The sequence below is a fragment of the Trachurus trachurus genome (assembly GCF_905171665.1).
Source record: "Trachurus trachurus genome assembly, chromosome: 1".
In the NCBI taxonomy this organism is placed as follows: Eukaryota; Metazoa; Chordata; class Actinopteri; order Carangiformes; family Carangidae; genus Trachurus; species Trachurus trachurus.
The window spans coordinates 22,854,449-22,874,739 of record NC_139891.1 but is presented as its reverse complement, the minus strand read 5'-3'; the positions used below and the strand labels follow the sequence as shown (position 1 = coordinate 22,874,739).

Sequence of the window (20,291 nt, the reverse complement as noted above, 5' to 3'; positions counted from 1 at the left end):
TATGAACTTGTTTTCTTTGCATTATACAAGGTCTGAAAACACCAGAACTCATTATGTGATTTTGACCTGTTGACATTTTCTGCAAATAAATGCTCTAAATGACAATATTTTTATTTCCAATTTGGGAGAATTTTTTTCAGTAGGTTATAGAATGAAACAAAAGTGTTCATTTTACTCAAACACATACCTATGAATAGTAAAACCAGAGGAACTGATCATTTTGAAGTGGTCTCTTAATTTTTTCCGGTGGTGTATTTTCTTTAATGATTTGTTTAAATTTTATTTCAATTAGTAGTCCTTGGGATGACAACGCTAAGCACAGGGGATGTGGACATGGATGAGGACTCTATAAAGAGTGATGCGGCCATGACATCACACGGTGCAGCTCGCTGTTATATAACGTGATGTTCTGTGTTACCGGAGATACCAGCGGTCGATTTCAAGTGGCTTGATAGGTGTGAAAAAACACTTCTAGAGTGTGCATTCATGTATGATACCCAATACTTTGCTGGGGTTGGCATCTAGCCGCAGGATGGCCATCGCCAGCGGGATAGTGAGGCGGATGTAGTTCTTTGAATCCTGCAGGGCCGGATACTCGGACAGGATGAGGTAGATCCTCATGGCCTCGACGTCGGGAGGAGAGTGCGGCAGCTGAGGGATCAACAGACTCTCAAAACTCTTGGTGGCCTAAACAGAGAGTCAGACACATGTTTCTTCTTTTAATTATGGCCCATGAAGCGACAGTTGGCTTTATACAACTCTGAAATATTTGACAGTGAAGAGAGACATTTCTGGGATGTTTTCCGACTCTCAAACAACTTGGGAACAACTTAAATCTAGGCAGCAGGAGTAAAATATCAGTGACTAAATTTTGGGAGAGGCTTTTAGTGGTTTGGAACATGGCCCCGTTCTACAAACAGATTATAATTCACGTTGGACTGAGATACACAAATCCCAAACCTAACATTACTGAGCTAATGTTAGAGGTTATGACTAAGTCTTGAGTTCTGTGCCATTGGTTTGTGGCAGAACTTGATGTTCTTTCAGAGAAAGCACAAAATTCACATACGAGATGCATGAGTCTTTTTGCTGCTGCGTAACATCCCAATCTTCCAGATTTAGCTGCTTCGTTATGGCAACCAAAACCCAGACTGCAAGCTCATTTGAGTCACCTCTCAATATCAAACCTGAGTTTTTTTCAACTCAGAGGCTCAGGTCTGCACCAAAAGATGTTTTTTTTTCTTGCATCTGTTGAATATCATTTGTGGGCATCTCTGTTGTACGACTATGCATTTACATTGAGTCATAAATGACACCTTGATGACAGGCTGGACTGGTCCCTACACACAAATTATGTGTACAAAAAGACACAAAGCAGGCTCTTCTTTTTAAGAAGACTCAGGTCTTTTGATGTATGTAATGTAATGCTGCGTATGTTTTATCAGTCTGTCATTGCAAGTGTTACATTATTTGCTATTGTCTGCTGGGGTAACAACATCAAGGTCAGGGACAGGAACAGACTAGACAGGCTCATCAAAAAATGTAGCTCTGTGATGGGGGAGGGAGCGGAGCTGGTAGAGGCTGTGGTTAAGTGGAGGATGGGGTGTAAGTTGAAGACCATCCTGGGTGACCCCCAACACCCTCTACACAAAACCCTCTCAGGTCAGAGGAGCAGCCGAAGCAAAAGGCTCATCTCCCTGACCTGCAGAACAGAAAGATTTAAGAGATCATTTGTTCCTGCTGCAATCGTTTTATATAACACTTGTTAAAATGTTTTTTGTGTTAATCTTTTTTGTCATTGTTGTGTGAGCTACTGGACTAACTTGAATTTCCCTGCTAAGGATGAATAAAGTATTCTCTATCTCTATCTATCTATCTATCTATCTATCTATCTATCTATCTATCTATCTATCTATAAAAAGTTATGTTGTGACACATTTCACCTGAAAAGTCAATAATATTTTAATCAAATGAGCAGCCCTACGGTACGTCGTTATTACGTTTGATGAGAGATCCAGAGAGGAGTGGGATCGTTTGGGCAGAAAAACAAAAGGATTACTGAGCAACAGTGGGTTTGTTGTGTTTCAAATGGACTTTTCATTTGTAAAATGAAATGTTGACGGTTGTTGGTGTTATTCTATCTTTCCAAATGCATGTGTCATTACTTGAAACTTTAGGCGTAATGGACATCAAAGTGACATAAAAATTCAAAACTTTTATTCTTTGGTATTTCTGCTCAAGGTCTGGCACATTATCAACCCGTCCAGCTCGTTTATGACCTTGAAATACAGGAAACTAGGTTGAAATAAAAAAATAAGTGAAACTATTATTACCTCGTACACATGTACATGTGTGTGTAAACAGACTATTAGCCTGTACCTGCTCCAGAAGTCCAGAGAAAGCCGGTTTGCTGAGCGTCTCAAATAGTATTCTGACAGAGTTGAGATCGATGCCTGGGATCTTTGGGTTGGTTTTGAAGTGGGTATCATCACTTAGGAAGCAAACAAATATGACATGATTAGCTGGGACATCTACGATGTTTTGAGTGATCCTTCACAGGATAGAAATAGGCCAGAGCTCAGATTCAGGGACTTTGTTTCTAAAGCCTTGATGTTGCTTTGGATTAAACGTCAGTCTATTCCAACCCATCATGAGGCAGGTCACAATGGTAGATGCGCTTATTCTCAACACATCACGAGCAATAGTTAGATGGACACTCAGCCCTGGGGGTATTTAAGACAATCCCTAAGCAGATCTCTTCCTCAGCCAAGTGGACATTAACACACACACACACACACACACACAGACCCAGCATCACCTCCACAAAACCAACAAAACCCTGAGCGTGAAGGACGGCTACTATTTACAGTGTAAGCCCTTACATTCTTACAGCACATGGTTATATTTAGCCGTTACACAAATACAACAGATCTGATCTCGTGGAGACTGTTTGCCAAACAAAAAAACCCTGATGCAGATAATAGAGCCTACGTGATGCATCCCCATGAACTGTGTGAGCGAGAGCAATGACCCACTTTGTTTCAGAGAAGTCGTGCGATGCCACTGTCACTTACACTGTGCAGGCGCAAACAAATCCAGACCACAACAACAACAAAGTTCATCTGGGACTCGATGTGTATGGATCCACACTGAAGGGGTTGGTTTGATGAGGTTCATGATAATAACCTGATAATATAATAATCATGATGATCTGTCGCTTTTAGAAGCAGTTGTCAATTATTTTGTCTATCTAATATTTAATCCTGTTTGTCCAGGAATTTGCTTTCAGCTTCTCGGCACGTGTCCGTATCCATTTACTTCATTTTGGTTTCAGGTTTTCAGGTTCAGCCTTTTAATGAGTCATAGTGGATAAAAAATCGATTCAAACAGAATCAATCACCCCACTGCTCCTGCCCTCTTGTTCTCACATGTCACAAGTTGTGGAGTAAATATTCAGATCTTTAACAAAAGGAAAAACAAAACAAAACCATATCACAATAAAATACTAAAATCATATTATAATTTTGATATATACGTCACTTTAATGTTGCAGTTGGTAAAGTTGGGGGTCATTTTAAAATCCCCATATGCTATGACCTTAATCTACAATAATACATCATAATTCACTTGTTAATTATATTTTTATAGGGTTTCTTATGAATAAATTACAAAGTACAACATTTGCCTCTGAACTGAAGGATAAAGTGACAAAGTGGAATTACTCCAGTGAAGACGAGTACTACTTTAGTACAGTCCTCAAGTAAACTAAGTTACTGTCAAGGGATTTCTGGTGGTTATTGGTGGGTTTCAGTTGTTTCCAGACATCACAGTATTAAGCCGTTCACACTGTCTCTGTCTCCTCACATCCATTTTCCACCCTGATGTCTCAGGTTAATGACACGATAAGAATCTGCTGATGACTTTTGTACTAAAGAGCCGTCACACCTCCACACAGGCTGATGGTCAGGAGGAATCTGGAGAAACCGAACCCGCTACGGCGTCACCAGCCCTGAGGGTCAGCATGTTTTGTTGGATAAGATGACATACCACGAGTATGTGTATGTGTGTGTGTGTGTGTGTGTGTATGTGTGTATGTGTGTGTGTGTGTGTGTGACAAGCACAGTAAGTTCAGTAAGTGGACCCTGTGAGTTCCTTGGTCAATCAGTTCCCAGGAGTCTTGTTTACATATGAGCCATGCGATCTTGCTCATTTACATAATATTTATTCATTTCCTATTTAATTGGGGTGAACGATCTGAATGTCAAGCCAGTAACTGCATGCCGACACTGCAGCATGAACGCCACTAATAAAACTCGTATGGATCAATTTAAGGCACATTCTTGTAACGCTGAAGTACGATGAGATAGTTTCCTCCCTGGCACCAGCTTGATTTTGCAGTGACCTACTGTGTGCTTGAAAACTGTGGCAATCCTTTAATTTTCACGTTAAGCATGGCTGCAGCTCGTACTGTCTGTCACCCGCCAAGTCCAAAGATCATCCTATATGTGCTGTGCTATTTTTGACAGAGCATACGGTGGAAGTACAGACCAGGTGCATGTAGATAAATTATCTCCAAAATCAGGACAACCCCTCTCCATATGCTTTGCAATTGTCTAGTTGAGTCTTAAACACATTTTGCAACCAGTCCACACAGAAACAAACTCAAGCCAGCTGTTGTCACAGCTCACCAAAATACATGAGATTCAGTGTAATTACCTTGATTAAATCTTGCGTAATCACCATGGGGCTGTTAGCTGTTGTTTCATATCTCCTCTTCATTTATTCAGCTCTTACTTGCAGTACATTTTTTTGTGGTTTATCCTTAGCATTATGCATTGTGTGATGTGAGGCAAAACCTGACACTGAACCTCACCTTTGGTCCAAGAAGCTGGCGTTCCAACAAGCCGTAGAGGAGAGCTGAACTATAATGTCACTGAGCAAAAAACACAGAGCACAATAAGAGTCAACTGAATCAGTAACTACAGAGAAACATGATATGTTTTAACAAAATTAAATATTAAATGTGTATATCTAGAAACAGTAACCTAACTTTGGTGAAAAAAAGAACAATACAGTAATGTATTTCAAATAATAACTTCTTAATCATGACTTACTTTGTGACACTTGAATCTGTGCTGTACATCAGCTTTAACCTCCATGAATTTAACTGTTCATAATTGATTGGGGAGAGGCTTTTACTGATATTAATCACCCTGAAGTCCTCTGAGGGGATCGAGCCCTGCAACGGAAGAAGATAAACAGAGATGACATGAACAGCACTGGGAGATTGTTTGCAGTGGCACTTCCGCTGTGTGTGGTACGGCTCGGTGCTGAGACCGTCTGGGTTGTGTCTCCTTCCTCCGTGAAGATAAAACAAATGGGCCACGCCAGGGGGCTAAATATTTGAGTGTGTGTTATGTCTTTATCTGTGCAGATTCCTGGCAATTTGCTCAATATTTGTAGCAGACGTTCACACTGTTTGCAGAATAACTCCCATATAAGACCACAACAAAGCTTTGACATGAATGCCGCCCTGTGGTGAAATGTGGAAAGTGTTTTGTTTCTTGTTTTTTTGCTGGAGTTTAAATGGACAGATATGAGCTTTTAGGATTAATAATATGTTTGCTATTTTATAAATCACACGCTTTGGGTTGAAATTCTGATTTGTAAAGTGTTCCTTCGGTAATGTAACAAGAGTAAAACAAGGTCATTTGTGCATGTATATCATATGCATAGGCATCTCAACTTCAAAACGAACCCTTTATTCTGCTTACAGTATAAAAACATTAATGTAAGGGAAGGGAATTATAGACATAAGCAGGACTAACAGGACAATTATAGGCAAATGTAATATATTAAAAGTTAAAACTGAAGCTGAGGAACAGTGATGATGAAATTACATACCTGTTCATTAGCATACAATAAGAAACTATGGTCTCCTCCACAGATGATTTTGGTCACAACATACTGTTTTGTGTCTAATGAAGAAGAGAAAGATAGGACATTTTGGCATTTGATAGCAGTGAAACAAACCATATGAACCAAAAAATATATATCACACCTTTAGAGAATCTTATATTGATAAACTGCATACAAGTGTTTTTTTTTTACGATCACATCCCAGGCTGAACATTTTTTTACATGATGAGCTGAATTCAGATCATTCCAATAAAACACACTGTTGTGGATATATAATCGAAGAGCTGGTTCATTTGTACAGTCATTCTCCTCCTGGCTTTTACTGCAGCCTGTTTTGTCAACAGTCTGCACATTCTTCTTTATAAACCACCCACATCTGAGCTGCCAGTGCAGCCAGACCTAACAGCCCAGCTGACCACCAGCATGACAACTCACTACTGTCTGAGTGGCTCTTAGAGAAATCATCTCACTGTGCTGTTATCAGTCCATTATGTCAGTTATAAACTTCTGAATAGTGGCTCTTAGTTTTGAGCATTGTGAATATGATCTTTAAGGAATGGTCGACATATAAAGACACTGTGAAATTTTCACTCTATAAACTAATATCTTACAGTTTCCAATCAATAGATCATATATGATTTCTTAGTCTTCTAGTCCCAAAAGCTTATTGCTTTTACTTCCAATAGAACAAAAGCTATTGACTTTATTGTCTAAAGACGAAGCAATAGCTCTTATGCTTACCTGGTCTATGGAAATGTCCATTTATCAAACTGGTCTTCACGGGATATGGGCTTCTAGCATCGCCGAGTATTCCTGTGCCAAGCTGGCCATGGCTGTTGCAACCAAATGCATAAACTATGCCAGATGAAGGCACAAACGCCAACGTGTGGTGCCTGAAAAAAAGAACATTTATATAAACAAGATATAAGTTGCAGAAGTTGCTCAAGAGAAAACACAACCAACGTTGATTAGAGTAAAAACGTTTCTAGCTTATTATGCAATTTAATATATACACAAATAAATGAATCTTATCATGTTCAGTTTTTGTTGACACTGTATCAGGAAATTGTTGAGAGAACATTTACTTTGGGGAACTATGTTATGCTGCTTGTATTAGACGACAAAGGAGAGAGACATACAACAAAGGTCCGTGGCTGGATTCAGACTGGGGACATTTGAGTTTATAGTTTGCATCTTAACCCTTGGACTCACAGGGAGGATGTAATTTATTTCATTTTGCAGTGGTGTGTTTCTTTCTAGAAAGTAAAACAGATTTGACAGACAGTACCTGCCACAGGTGATCTGGGACACCTCGGTACCCATGAGCTCCAGCACTCGTCTGGGTAAAAGTTCATTATTGGTGGAGCCGTGACCCAGCTGACCCCACGAGCCATCTCCAAACGTAAACAAACCTCCATCCTGCCAGACAGACATATGATATGATAAGGGATTCTTTTCTTTTTTTTTGTCTGGTGAGAGTCACTACACAGAAGGAATCCTAATAATAATATCCATTTGCTGATAAAACAGTTACTAAACAAGCTAACACATTTAATAAACATATTAAAATATGTCCAATGCGTGGCGAGCTCTGCAGTCAAATGCACTGCATATGGGCTTATCAGTATGCAAACCTTTGTGAGTGCTGCTGTATGTTCATCTCCACAGCTGATGTAAACAACTTTTTGAGTTCTCAAAAACTTGATATGGCATGGGACGGCACGATCTGAGGACAAAGACAAAAACAGGCAAGCAAGGTCACGCTGTTTTGTATTTCTACTTATTTGACATGTTTTTAGTATTCATGAAATTCTAGATTTTAATCTGACATTGTACGGGCAAGAGTGTTTCCATTAGTGTAAATAGTATTTTCTTATTTGCTAACAATTTGAAAACAACCCATTTCCTGTCGCAGCTTCTCCCCATCCAGCCATCCATTCACCTTGTTTATCATTGAGACCCAGTTGTCCCGCTCTGTTTTTGCCCCAGCCAAACACAGCTCCGGACAGGGACAGAGCGAAGCTGTGGTCTCCCCCGGCGGTTATCTGTGCCAGAGGAATTCCTGCCAGAGACTTGAGGGGATGAGGGAACAGCTTGCTGGGCTCTCCTTTCCCCAGGCCGAGCTGACCGCTGGTGTTCTGGCCCCACGTGAACAACTGGCCGTCTGAGAGAGGGGGGGGGGCATAGAATTGGTATCTTCATATATAACACCATTAACTGCTACAAAGTACAAGCTAATATACAATATTTTGGGGGAGCTGTCATAGTGTCTGGATTTCTCAGTCTTCACTCCCCAGTATGGGTCATTTTCTCATTTAGGAGACTAAACAAAACATCATCAAACACTAGACATACATACTATACATTTAACATACATCAACAACATCAACATCAAACATTTTTACATACAGACTATACATTTAACATAGTTTGTATGTAAAATGTTTGATGTTGTTGATGTATGTTTGTATAGTACATGTGTAGTGTTTGATGATGTTTTGTGCCAACACAGGACTATGTGCTACCATGCTGTGCCGAAAGCAAATTCAAATGAAATGAGTGAAATGAAAATCAACAAACCTTAAATGTTAACAATGACTAAACGTAAACGAAAACAGGGTGAAGGTGACTAAATATGAGACAAACCAAGAATGACACAGGAGGACTAAGAGTAAAACTAGATGAAGGAAAATGGACAGCAGGTGTCTGGATTGTTAAGTGTGTTTCACTCACCTCTAGAAAGTGCAATGCAGTGCTGATTTCCACACATTACTTGGGAGATGCGATGGTCACACAACCTTTTGACTAACCTGAGCAATAGAAGGAAAAACAATTGTTTATCAGGCAAAATGTTCACATTGTATTAAAAAGAATTTAACTTCAAAAATCAAAGTAAAAAAAATGTCATCTCATCTCTTCACTCACTCTACCTAATTGTTAGTAAGCACAAATAGAACCAATGTTTTCAATAAGTACCATGCTATTACATGGACAAAGCCCAAATTCAGATACTGTGCATAAGTTCAGAGTCTAAACTAACTAAAACTAAACAGTCATTGGTTTTGTGCAGGAGTCTAAATCTAGACACTCTATCAACATCTAACTCAGAACAGGTGTTAATAATAACACTGACGATGCTGTAATATATCCCAGTGAAGCCGTCAGTGTGACAGTGAGGAACCAAGACACTGAAGTTAAAGATGCTACATAAAATTCAGTCATCATTTATTTTTTAATCCTGAGTCTACTGCGAGATGTCAAAATGTTGTGCATCTGAAAAGTCATTCTTATTACTTCTATGGATATTTTGATGGAAATACATCTTTCTGTTTTGTTTGCGATTCCTGCTTGTGTGCAGTGCCCCGACCCTTCACCTTTTCAGAAATCCTTTTTGTTGCTTCTGTCTAAAGATAAAGGCTTCACTCCATGCATGTGGTGCACTTCACAGTCACCTTGGGATTCGAACAGCCACCTCTGCAGTCCCCAGTCCGAGCTGACCCCCCTCACCGGCTCCCCAGGCAAAAACCTGACCCTGCTCATTAACCGCCATTGAATGGGCCCGGCCACTCGACACCATTGTTATCTTCTGAGTGTCCAAAGCTCCTACGAGCTCTATGGAGAGGAAAGAGATATAATCAGACTTTAGTTGACTTGATTGCTTTTTCATTTTCAAATAATACTCTCTAATCCCCATAAATTTGCATTTTGACTCTCGCTAATCCTCATTTATCCAAACCGAACCATTCAACCACTCAAATTTGCGACTTTGATTATTACTGTGGTGTTTCAGTTCGCAGTCTCCCCTCCAAATGGTTTTCATGTTTCAGTCTCTGCTGATGCATGATGCATTCTTATTGACCACATGGACCCAACCCATACAAGGTATTTAACATGGTATTCTGTCGACACCAAGAATCATGTAAACAGACTCAGATACTTGAATATACAGTACCTGAATGGAAACAGACATGTGCTGTATGTCAAAAGTAATAGTTGAGATTCTGATGCTGGTAATTTAAGATACCATCCATTTGTGCACATGTATGTGTTTGTCTGCATGTGTATGTAAATATGACTGTCTGTAATCTACTTTTTCAGCTGCACTGTAAAGGTAGGATTGTTTCCCCCCAAAAAAGCATAAGTGAAGGTTTAGAACAGGTTTAACACTCACAAACTGGGTTGAATGTGCTAAAAATTTTACAGTGTTTACAAAAATGAAATATACATGAGATTCTGTGGTTTCAATAAAACATAACAAGATTTGAAAAATTGAATATATCATAATATCATCGAGGTAGTTTCTCTTCTCTCCTACACACTAGTAACAGCGGCCATCAATTCTTGCATGTATTCAATGTTGCTACAGCTTCACCCACACGCCTGTACAAATGAACACAACACACATTTCCACCCACATGACACCAACACAGGCCTACCACTGTCTGCTAACACTTCACAAGCTAGGTGAGTGTTTCAAATCTCCTAGCAATGGCCATATGGGTATTCGCCCAATGTGATGTTGGCAACAAAGACGCCTTTGGGCAAAAATGTATGTATATTAAAATACAAACACATTATCAACCAATTTAAAATGGAAATACAGTTTCTGTCCATTTCCCATCTGAATTAATTCATTGTGCATATAACAAGTAAATAAAATCATTGTGTATTGATGTTTTTGCTAAGTGTCTCTTTGCCTACATATCCAGCAGCTGTAAAACACAACATTCACGACATGCACTGCACATTTGGAAAGGATCTCCAGTTTAACACAAAGATGGGGTTGTCTAGAATTTCAGCCAGTATATTGGAGCCAAATCAATATGAGGGTGTAACTATAACAAAGCAGGTCTGGTTGCAACTGCTGTTTCAGGTCATTATCTCCATTAAATCATTTAGAAAGGTTGGGATTTGAATTAAAAAAGGTTGAGAAATTGAGCCATAATCATACAAACAGCTTTTGCCACATTCACCCATGTTCCTCTCATACATCTTTGCTAGCTTTCCACCAACACATGCTGAGAGCAAAGGCCACAGGTTAGTGCAACTTAATCTGTAATAATTAACCAAGTGTCAGTTAATCTGGTGGCTATGTTTGAGCGCTTACCTGGGGAAGTCCCTGGTTTGTCATGGCCCAGCTGTCCACAGCTGTTCGCGCCACATGTGTACACACTACCATCCTGCAGCAGGAACAGTGAGTGTTGCCCTCCGCAGGTGACTTCTCTCAGTCCCCTGCCACTGAACACAAGACAGTTCCTTGGCTCAAACATGGGGTTCCTCTCCACACCGATACCCAACTGTCCATCCTTTGCATTCCCCCAACACAGCATGTTGGAAAAGGGAGGGGGGGAGATGAGCACCAATCTGAAGAGGAAGAGATAGTGTTGGCCAGATGAAGGAAGAAAGCGATGTTCAGGATTGAGAGCAGCCCCGTTTTCTCCTCTTCATGTAAATTCCAACCCTGGAAATAGAAAAAAACAGACTGATGTCATTTTCCTTCATTGGGAAATCATGCAGCATCATATCACTGTGTTCCATGTATGAACCCTGACGTTGTTTTTAAGAATGAAGTAAGGAGAGATTCAAAGAGGTAGGTGTGGCTGAGTGTGAGAATGATGTAAGTGCTATGACAGAGGAACAGGCAGTGTGTTTAAATAAACCCTGTCAGTGTAATCCCTGCTTAAGCAGCTTCAAGCAGTCCCGCCTTAATGTCAATCCACTTGCTATACATGCGTGCTACACACAGAGTTAACCATGGGTAATAAACACAGAAAATTTAAAGAATGAGATAACAGATAACATAAATAAGATATAAATATATAAATCAGAAGATAAAAGAACTGACATCAGCTGCAAGGACCGACATCACCAAATCATTTCATATCCTCTACTGTACCACCACACAACACAACACATCTGACCACTGTCTGAATCTTCTCTGAGGATGACATTACATGCACTTCACCGCCAGGGAAGGGAACTAAAACTAATGCAGTCCATCAACAGCTCTGCAATACACCGACCATACCCTTCTAAAGATTGTAATAAGATTAAACATGTAGTTAGTGATGATTTATTCAATGTTCCAGTTATTTATCAATCAAAAAAATGCTACATATTCACTGCCTCCAGCCAATCATAAAAATACATTGCCATTTTCATGGATCAAACAATTAGACAGTTTCAATGTGTACACAGAAAATATGTTACTAACGCAAATGAGCAACAAACACAATAAAGGGCTTCAAAAACAGATTTCGATACACCATCCCCCATCAATATCAGGACCATATCTTCTGACAATTTTGTAAATAATGGGGCCTCTAAGCAGTTGCCCTCTTTGGTTGGTCCAGTTATTGGATGGTTCCCCAAAACCATTGATTTAAGAATTACTTTGAAAAAGACAGGATTTCTCACAACCTGGCAACCCAAAAGTTGTTATTATCAATAGCTTTAAACTGATATATGAATTATTTATTACAAAAAGGGGCAGCAAGCAACATTGCAAGAATAATTATTTAGTAAATTAACTTATTTTTTAAGTGTAAATGGTCCAGAATGATCATCTGCAGAGACAGTAGGTATTTAACATGGACCAAAGCCTGCTGAAGAGGAGGGGCCTGTGCATGCGTTGTGTATTTAGAAAAGATAAAAACCCAGCCTAAACTAAACATTTCCACTGACACTGTCTCGTTCTACAGTTCAGCAGCGCATCAACAACATACGACTGCACGACCCTCACAAACCATTGCAATTAATAGTCAGCTAACTCAGCTTAGCAAAGCTATAGCAACGTTGGTAGTCACTCTTTAGATTAACCGCTTCTTAACGGATGTCTACGTTGCAAGTAAAAAACGATGTTGTAATGTATCTGCCATTGTTAGCAATTGAAAATGTACACACACTAACAGGACAGGATTTTTACCTGGACAGATGCATCCTGAAATTTGGGGCGTCTGGTTTCGGTTCAGCTCAGAAAACAAACGCGGAAGTGCTGTGCCACCGAATCCTACGTCACTGAACGTTAGATGAAGGAGGCCTGTGATTGGTTCGTTCTCGTCCAGCTCTTCTGTCCAAGGCTGTTCCCTCATGGAGATCACCCCCTCCCCTCCTCCCTCTCTCTACTCTCCCCCCCCAGCCCCGCCCCCGTTTAAAAAACTCGCCCACTGAGCGGTTGTGGGGTGGGCACGTCACGTATCTGTTAATTAATTCATAGTGGATGGAAAATAATTAGTGAATACTCTCTTTTTCTCCATATCTCCCGTTTGTTATTTTTCTATATTCACAGATTATTACACATTTACGCACAATTTGTCAATCTAATAACACACAAAAAAATATTGACACAACAAAACACGTAAGAAGAATACATTTTTATTTGCTTTGAGGACAATAAAGACTTCAATTTTTTGTACAACTTATGTACAATTAAGTGGGGGAATAAAATGGACAGACTACAAACCTCACACGCTTTTTGCACTGTATCAATATAGCACCACTATTGGTGAACTTGAAAACCAAAAGGTATTGAAAACAAACCTTATTTTGGCCTTTTTTAAATTTATTTAATCAGTACATTTTTATTGATTATTTATTTTGTTTTTTCCCTACTCTTTGTGTATATTATCTATGTACCTACCGTATAAACCTCCTGGCTAAAACAGCATTGTTCTGCATATTCAATTGTTAACAAAGCAATTTAAAAAAGAATAAGAAGAAACACCTTAGAGCTAGTATCTTTGCTTGCACCAGGGCAATTAAACAGAAGTACGACTCAATAAAGTTAGCCCGCGGAGACATAACATTGCCACTCGCCTTTGCCAACAGCCTCGTCATAAAGGAATGCTTTTCTGATTGGCGGCGGGACGCCAAAGTATCCGATTATATGATTGGTGCAAAGAGCTGTCAATCATCGTTTCAACGTCCAATCACCTGCGTGGAACTAGGGGCGTCGATGGAGGCGTAGACGCGTCCAGCACGCTGATTGGCGCGGTCATATCACAGGCCTTGTTTGATAACAACTGAAAGGAAAAATCAACACAGCGAAACGCGTCCAACAAGGCGGCGGCGGTCTTCATTCAGTTGTCAGTGAGTGACATCAAGAAACCAACAGAGGATTAAATCATACGAACAACATATTTTCCACATCTAAGGTATGATTTTAAAGTAACACAAAAAGAGATCGACCTTGAGGGAACTGCACAAACCGTGAATATCTTGCTAGTGTTAGCCACTTAGCTCGCTAACCAGCTAACGACTGTTATCGATTACGCAGCTAGCTACTTAATGCTAACGCAGCCACAGCAAAAAGCCATGAACGCAAACTTAATACTGCTTTTTCGTAGTTGCAACAATCCTACGTTATTTTTTGGATATCTGTAGTATTTACATTGAAAAACGGACACGAAACATACATAAACATGCATGTATTACCGAGGAACACATTGCCTGTTTAGCCCAAACAGCTATCAGTCGAGAGTTGCATCATTCGTGAAACCTTAACTTTGATGTTTACGATATCCTACTTTATTTAAACGTAGTCCTATATATATAGTGAATGAAGAGAGAAGATCATTGTATATCGATTATATACAGATAGAGTAAAGTCTGAGACTATAAAGGTCAGTATTTTGTGATATTTAGCGATCTTACTGAATAATTGGCTGGAGGTATCAAAACATGTACTGACATTTATCCTTTCCACAATTAGTTAACGTTTTCTGCTCTATTACAGATTGCAGATTGTAATACAGTGCATTTGTTGCATCATGTTAACCTGTGTCTGTTAACTCTGAGATGTAAAGAATCTGAAGTATTTGAGTAATGATTAGTTTGAACAGACTTTCCCCTAAATAACAAAGTTGACAGCAGCAGCTGCGACATTTGTAACATTATAGTACAGTTGTGCTCATTAAAATATAACATGTTAATTTCTTATTTCTGTGCAGGGGTATCAATCTTCCTTTGCATCAAGAGTTTCGCCAGTGTCCTTGCTGTGAGGGTGATGTCAGCAGCCTGTCTTGCGCGCCTAGCGAGGTGCAGTGGGCTCTATGTGGGTCGCAGCGGTCTTTTTCAGATGGCCCTAGCCCCACACCCACTGCCACAGCACAGCAACGCACATTTGATGGTTTTTCAGAGACAGTTTTACAGCCCTTCAGAACAGAGACACAGCAACACACGTTTTGATCCAGACAGCAGCGGCCAGCCCACCACTTGGGATTCATTTGGTATCTGGGACAATCGTATCGATGAGCCCATCCTGCTGCCCCCCAGCATTCGCTATGGGAAGCCCATACCCAAAGTCAGCCTATCGAAAGTAGGGTGTGCCTCACTCATTGGTCAACGCAAGGACAATGAAGATCGCTTTCAGGTCTCCCAAATGACCGACAGCATCCTCTATTTTGCTGTTTTTGACGGGCATGGTGGACTAGAAGCAGCTGAGTTTTGTGAGAGAAATATGGAGAAAATCATCAAGTAAGGAAGTTGTTAAGTCATTGTGCAAGAAATAACTAATCAACCATTTGAATCTGATTTGTTGTTAAAAGCATAATTATTTGGTTGTTGTTTCAGGGACCTTGTGACAAAGGAGTCCAATCTGGAAAAAGTGATAACAAAGGCCTTCCTTGAAGTCGACAAAGCTCTTGCGAGGCACTTGCACTTCTCTCCAAATGGTAGGTTCTTTCACATGACATGCACATAGACATGCTGTGTATGTAAAGTTAATATACACTCATCTGTACTGATGTAATGACATTTGTTTCTTCTCTCTTCAAAACCCAACTTACTTATTCTACTGAAGCCTTGGATTTCCCAACTGACATAACCTGAGCACTTTTGGTTAGAGGTCTGTCATTTGACCCAGAGTTACTGAGTAACTGACATGCAATAAACCAGCTACAAGTAGAGCAACACAACACGGCTGCTTGACTGCTTCCAGTACTGCATCTTAACATACAGACAGGCGACAAATTAAAGGAAAAACCTGAATAAACATGACAAATGTGGATCTTAACATACTGTACATAACACAAGGGATTGCTGATGGGGTTTTGATGAGTATGAACAGAAATATGAATCGCATTGTGTTGTCTGAAGAGTCACCAGACCTCAACCGAGGTAATTATCAATGGAAGATTGATTTGATGTTAAGCAACATACTGCACCACCATCATAAACTTTAATTTAGGGAATAACATTTGTTAAAATGGTGTCTACATCCTTCAATCTAAGATCTAGAGGCTCGAAGAGTTTATACCAACTACTGGTGACCAAACACTTTACAATGACAATGACACTCTATGTTGTTTTTTCCTTTAATTGTCACCCATCTGTTGATATTTGATCAATATGCAAATCATGTTGTTTAGCATGGTCATTGAAACTGATAGTAGGGGTAATGACGAGTATCGCTGGAACGAATGAATATAAAACCTTTTTTTTAATAGTAAATCTACATGTTTCCCTAGACTTTTCAAACAGAATTATGTCTGATTAAGGTAATTAATCTCTTGTTATACAAGCTAGTATACATATAACGTGGCCATACAACAGCCACGCTGTGTGAAATGTCCCAATATGCCTGTGTGTGTGTGTGCATGTTATCTACGGCAGCTGCTGACCCAGCTAAGAGCTAGAGGCCCTTGGCACCAATGTGGATGACGAGAGGCTAGATATTGAAGGAGAGTCCAGCGGGTCCTAAATCCTGGACTACTGGAAGGTTCCCTATCTTTCTCTCACTCCTCTCTCCCACTCTTCTCTTTCTCTCTCTCTCTCCTTCTCTTCTTTTTTCTTCTCTCACCAAGTGTATGCAAAGCTTCGTGTGAGACAGTGCTTCAGTTTGACAAATTGTATGAGATGTATGTGTCAGTGGCAGATTTAGTCCATGAGATGCAGCATGTTTGATATGCAAAACAGGCTAAAAATGTGTATGCTAAAGCCTCAAGTAAGTTATCTTGTTTATTTCTTCCTATTTAGAGGGAGAGCTAGAGAGAGAGGTATAATTCAGATGTCAACAGATAATCTGCACATGTTATTTACTGTTTCCTCAATTTTATCACCTCTTTAGGAGCTTAACTATAGCGTTTATGTGTTTATTTATGTATACCTTTACACACAGTGAACACTAAATACAATCCAATACAAATGCTCTGTCATCAAGTCCACTTCCATCATTCACACAGTGTTGAGTTCTTGTTGACATTGTCCGAGAGGTGTTAATTTAAAAACCATCTGGTTTTTTCCATTGATGTCACAGACAGTTGCCGATGTGCTGCACTGGATGGCATCATGTTGCAATGCAATCCAGTACAGCACCTCCTTTTAACTATAACCTCAGTGATAAAGTGAAATTAGTTTAATACATTTCACAACAATGTCAATGAAAACTGAAAATGGTAGAATTTGTGGCAGAGCTGTTGTGTTGAACTGCAACAGATTGTGTAGCGTACTAAATAAAGTGGTCATTGAGTGTACACATCCACTGCTCAAACAGTCTTTGCCAGTCGTAACACTGGCTGGAAGCATATTGCTGAGTACATTTAGAGAAATGCACACAAAACACAGAAGAAACACAAAATGATGAATTCTAGGGAAGTAGTTTACATTTTTAGATTAGTTCTTGTTTTCAAAAATCAATCCCAATACCAGACACTGAGAATTGTTGTGTCAGTTGTTGATTTTGTTACTATTTTAGGTCTTAAACTTAGACTTAAACTAACTCTGCTGTAACATTTGCTCTGGACCGCAACTCTGTGCTGAAACAGTTCAATCTGCATGTGTGACTGCCTCCTATTGTTTACTGTGCAATCTCTAGTTCGCTGTAAATCCACTATAAGACTTCCCCACCCATGTCTTCATGTGTTAGTGTGTGTGGATGTGAGAGTGTGAGATACACCCATGTGGTTGCTGTGAACAATTATTAGTGAACAGTGATTTTCTGTGTGTACCATTGAGGCTCCTTCCACCGCTGATGTTTCCTTCTATGTCTCTGTAGTAGCCGGGATGAACGCAGGAACCACCGCCACTGTGGCCCTGCTGAGGGACAGCATTGAGCTGGTGGTGGGCAGTGTGGGCGACAGCCGCGCCATGCTGTGCCGCAGGGGCAAGGCCGTGAAACTCACTGTCGACCACACTCCTGAGAGGAAAGACGAGAAAGAAAGGTGCATAGAACAAAGTATACAGCACATATGGCTAAAAAAGATATATATTTAAAAGTCCTGAGATAGGTTTATTAGCAGTAATAAGTCTGGGGATGTATTGTTACTATTTTTAACCATATTGTTAATAACATAATCTGTGATTGTGCTTCTCTGTCTCTCCTCCTGCCTCAAGGATTAAGAAGAGTGGGGGTTTCATTACCTGGAACAGTTTGGGGCAGCCAAATGTCAACGGCAGGTTGGCGATGACGCGCAGCATTGGAGACTTTGACTTGAAGAACATGGGGGTCATTGCTGAGCCTGAAACCAAGAGAATATTGGTAGGTTTGCAAAAAGAAATGTTGAGTTTACCACCTTCTCTGTGTAAACAGTGTCACAGCTCCTGTCAATCAGATTTACTTGTCCTTTTAATATAGACGATAGATTGTCTTTTTAATATAGATGAGGCTAAGGAAGTGCATACTGTAGGTCTAATGGTGATCAAAAGCACAACAAACCCTCATCCTCTCATCGCATAAACTCCATGTAAATGTATTGAAATTAGATTAAAAAAATATTTCCTCTCCCTTTCTTCCCTTAGTTGCACCATGTCCATGACACATTCCTGGCACTGACGACAGACGGCATTAACTTCATTATGAATAGCCAGGAAATCTGCAATGTCATCAACCAGTGCCACGACCCCAAAGAGGCAGCACAGAGAATATCTGACCAGGTACTTGGCCTTTTTCATTTTTTTTTTATAGTGTTGGCCTCCACTATAAATGAAGCCGGAGAGATTTGAGATGATAATGACGGTGGAAATAAACCATCCTGAAGCTGCTAATCTCTCTCTCTTTGAAACGCCACGTCCTTGTTTAGTTTTGTCTGGTCATTGTTCTTTTCTTGTGATAATTGAATGCACAGAGACAATAGTTCAGATAGTAAATTATCCAGTAATGGTTATTTGTGGTGGTCTTCTCTCTTAGGCTCTTCAGTATGGCTCGGAAGACAACAGCACAATTATTGTGGTGCCCTTCGGCGCTTGGGGAAAGCACAAGAGTTCGGATGCAAGTTTCTCCTTCAGCAGAAGTGTTGTGTCGAGTGGTCGGTGGGCGTAGGACGTCGACTCAAACTGTGCGGTCTGTGGACTTAATCAATGTGTGCAATAATTGGTGCCCTTGAGGAAACATTATAAAGAGTGTGGTTTGCCCAAACAATAATATACGTAAGGGTTACAACATGTTATTTAGAGTAGCATGATACTTGTTGTCCTCTTGAGAATCAGGAGGCGGGGAATTCATGAAGTGCACTAAATCAAACATCCTCCTTACACAAGGTTTTATCTACTAGCAAGCCAATGACTGATAAGTGTTTGAATGGCAGGCAGGAATTCATGTTGACAAGTGAAGTCGTCACTCTGCAAATATGTAAGACTGGTTTTCCTGGTCGTCTGCCATTCAGATACATTTTTATCTCATTTAGCTCTTCATAATGCCCAAGTTTGCACTTTTTTTTATTTTCAAGGTTAACTTAACGTAGATAAGTTGCATTTTGAAGACATTTTGATTTTTACCATTCGTTTTTAAGTTTTCAGTCTTTTACTTCTGGACCATTTCTCAGTGTTAACAGTGGGACAACACACACAGCAAAGAGTGGGGGCTGAGTACACAAATTGCGTTCATTTTTTTTCAGTTAATTGGAGTTCATTTAACCCTCGTATGAGAATAACACAATGTAGTAACATGTACAAATATGTGAAGCCTCAGCTTCCAAAGCAACTGGAATATCATTATCAAAAGCAAAAATAAGTCTGTGTGTAGGTCCTCCTCTCCATCTTGTGGGTCAAAGCGTCTGCATTTGACTGTAGCGAAGTATTTACAGTTGAAGCTCTGAAAACGCTTTGGTCCTGGTCAATTTAATTGAACTGTTGCTCTTCCATTTATTTTAGTTCTCCACACACAAGGGTCTACACTCATTGTTTTCTTTGTACTTCTAATACTGTTGTGAGCATCATTGGAAAAACTTTGATGCGTATTTGCACAGTGGGGATGGTTTAGGAGAAATGAACAAAAAGCCCCTGAATGTTCACTAATGTGCACTAGTGGACTGTGTGAAAGGAGCGTTTCAGTGGCTGAAGCTGACCTTTTTTTTTTTTTTTTTTTAAAGGAAATGAAGATATTCACGTTTCTTGCAATTTAAACATTGCTCAGGCTTGTATAAGTGTTATTATCTGTA

General features: G+C 39.9%; 2 protein-coding genes across 3 annotated transcripts in view; one reads left to right on the top strand and one right to left on the bottom strand.

The window, feature by feature from the left end:
• Positions 1 to 12,913, bottom strand: part of herc3 (HECT and RLD domain containing E3 ubiquitin protein ligase 3) — a 29,582-nt gene extending 16,669 nt beyond the window's left edge. The window contains exons 1-13 of one of the 2 annotated variants that reach the window (XM_083976315.1): positions 12,845 to 12,913; positions 11,027 to 11,380; positions 9,372 to 9,531; positions 8,653 to 8,729; positions 7,862 to 8,083; positions 7,554 to 7,645; positions 7,208 to 7,338; positions 6,661 to 6,812; positions 5,905 to 5,978; positions 5,115 to 5,239; positions 4,874 to 4,933; positions 2,380 to 2,491; positions 498 to 687 (exon numbers count right to left, since the gene is read on the bottom strand). In XM_083976315.1, coding sequence (XP_083832441.1) covers positions 498 to 687; positions 2,380 to 2,491; positions 4,874 to 4,933; positions 5,115 to 5,239; positions 5,905 to 5,978; positions 6,661 to 6,812; positions 7,208 to 7,338; positions 7,554 to 7,645; positions 7,862 to 8,083; positions 8,653 to 8,729; positions 9,372 to 9,531; positions 11,027 to 11,249 — 1,618 coding nt within the window. In that variant the 5' untranslated portion in view covers positions 11,250 to 11,380; positions 12,845 to 12,913. The remainder of the gene's footprint in view (positions 1 to 497; positions 688 to 2,379; positions 2,492 to 4,873; positions 4,934 to 5,114; positions 5,240 to 5,904; positions 5,979 to 6,660; positions 6,813 to 7,207; positions 7,339 to 7,553; positions 7,646 to 7,861; positions 8,084 to 8,652; positions 8,730 to 9,371; positions 9,532 to 11,026; positions 11,381 to 12,844) is intronic. The other variant, XM_083976316.1, reaches the window with a different exon arrangement.
• A 1,022-nt stretch (positions 12,914 to 13,935) lies between these two features.
• Positions 13,936 to 20,217, top strand: ppm1kb (protein phosphatase, Mg2+/Mn2+ dependent 1Kb). Its single transcript, XM_083975553.1, has 7 exons — positions 13,936 to 14,072; positions 14,868 to 15,393; positions 15,490 to 15,590; positions 17,912 to 18,077; positions 18,250 to 18,394; positions 18,655 to 18,789; positions 19,043 to 20,217. The coding sequence occupies exons 2-7, from the start codon at positions 14,924 to 14,926 to the stop codon at positions 19,172 to 19,174; spliced, it is 1,149 nt and encodes a 382-aa protein (XP_083831679.1). The 5' UTR covers positions 13,936 to 14,072; positions 14,868 to 14,923; the 3' UTR covers positions 19,175 to 20,217.
• Positions 20,218 to 20,291: the final 74 nt, after the last annotated feature.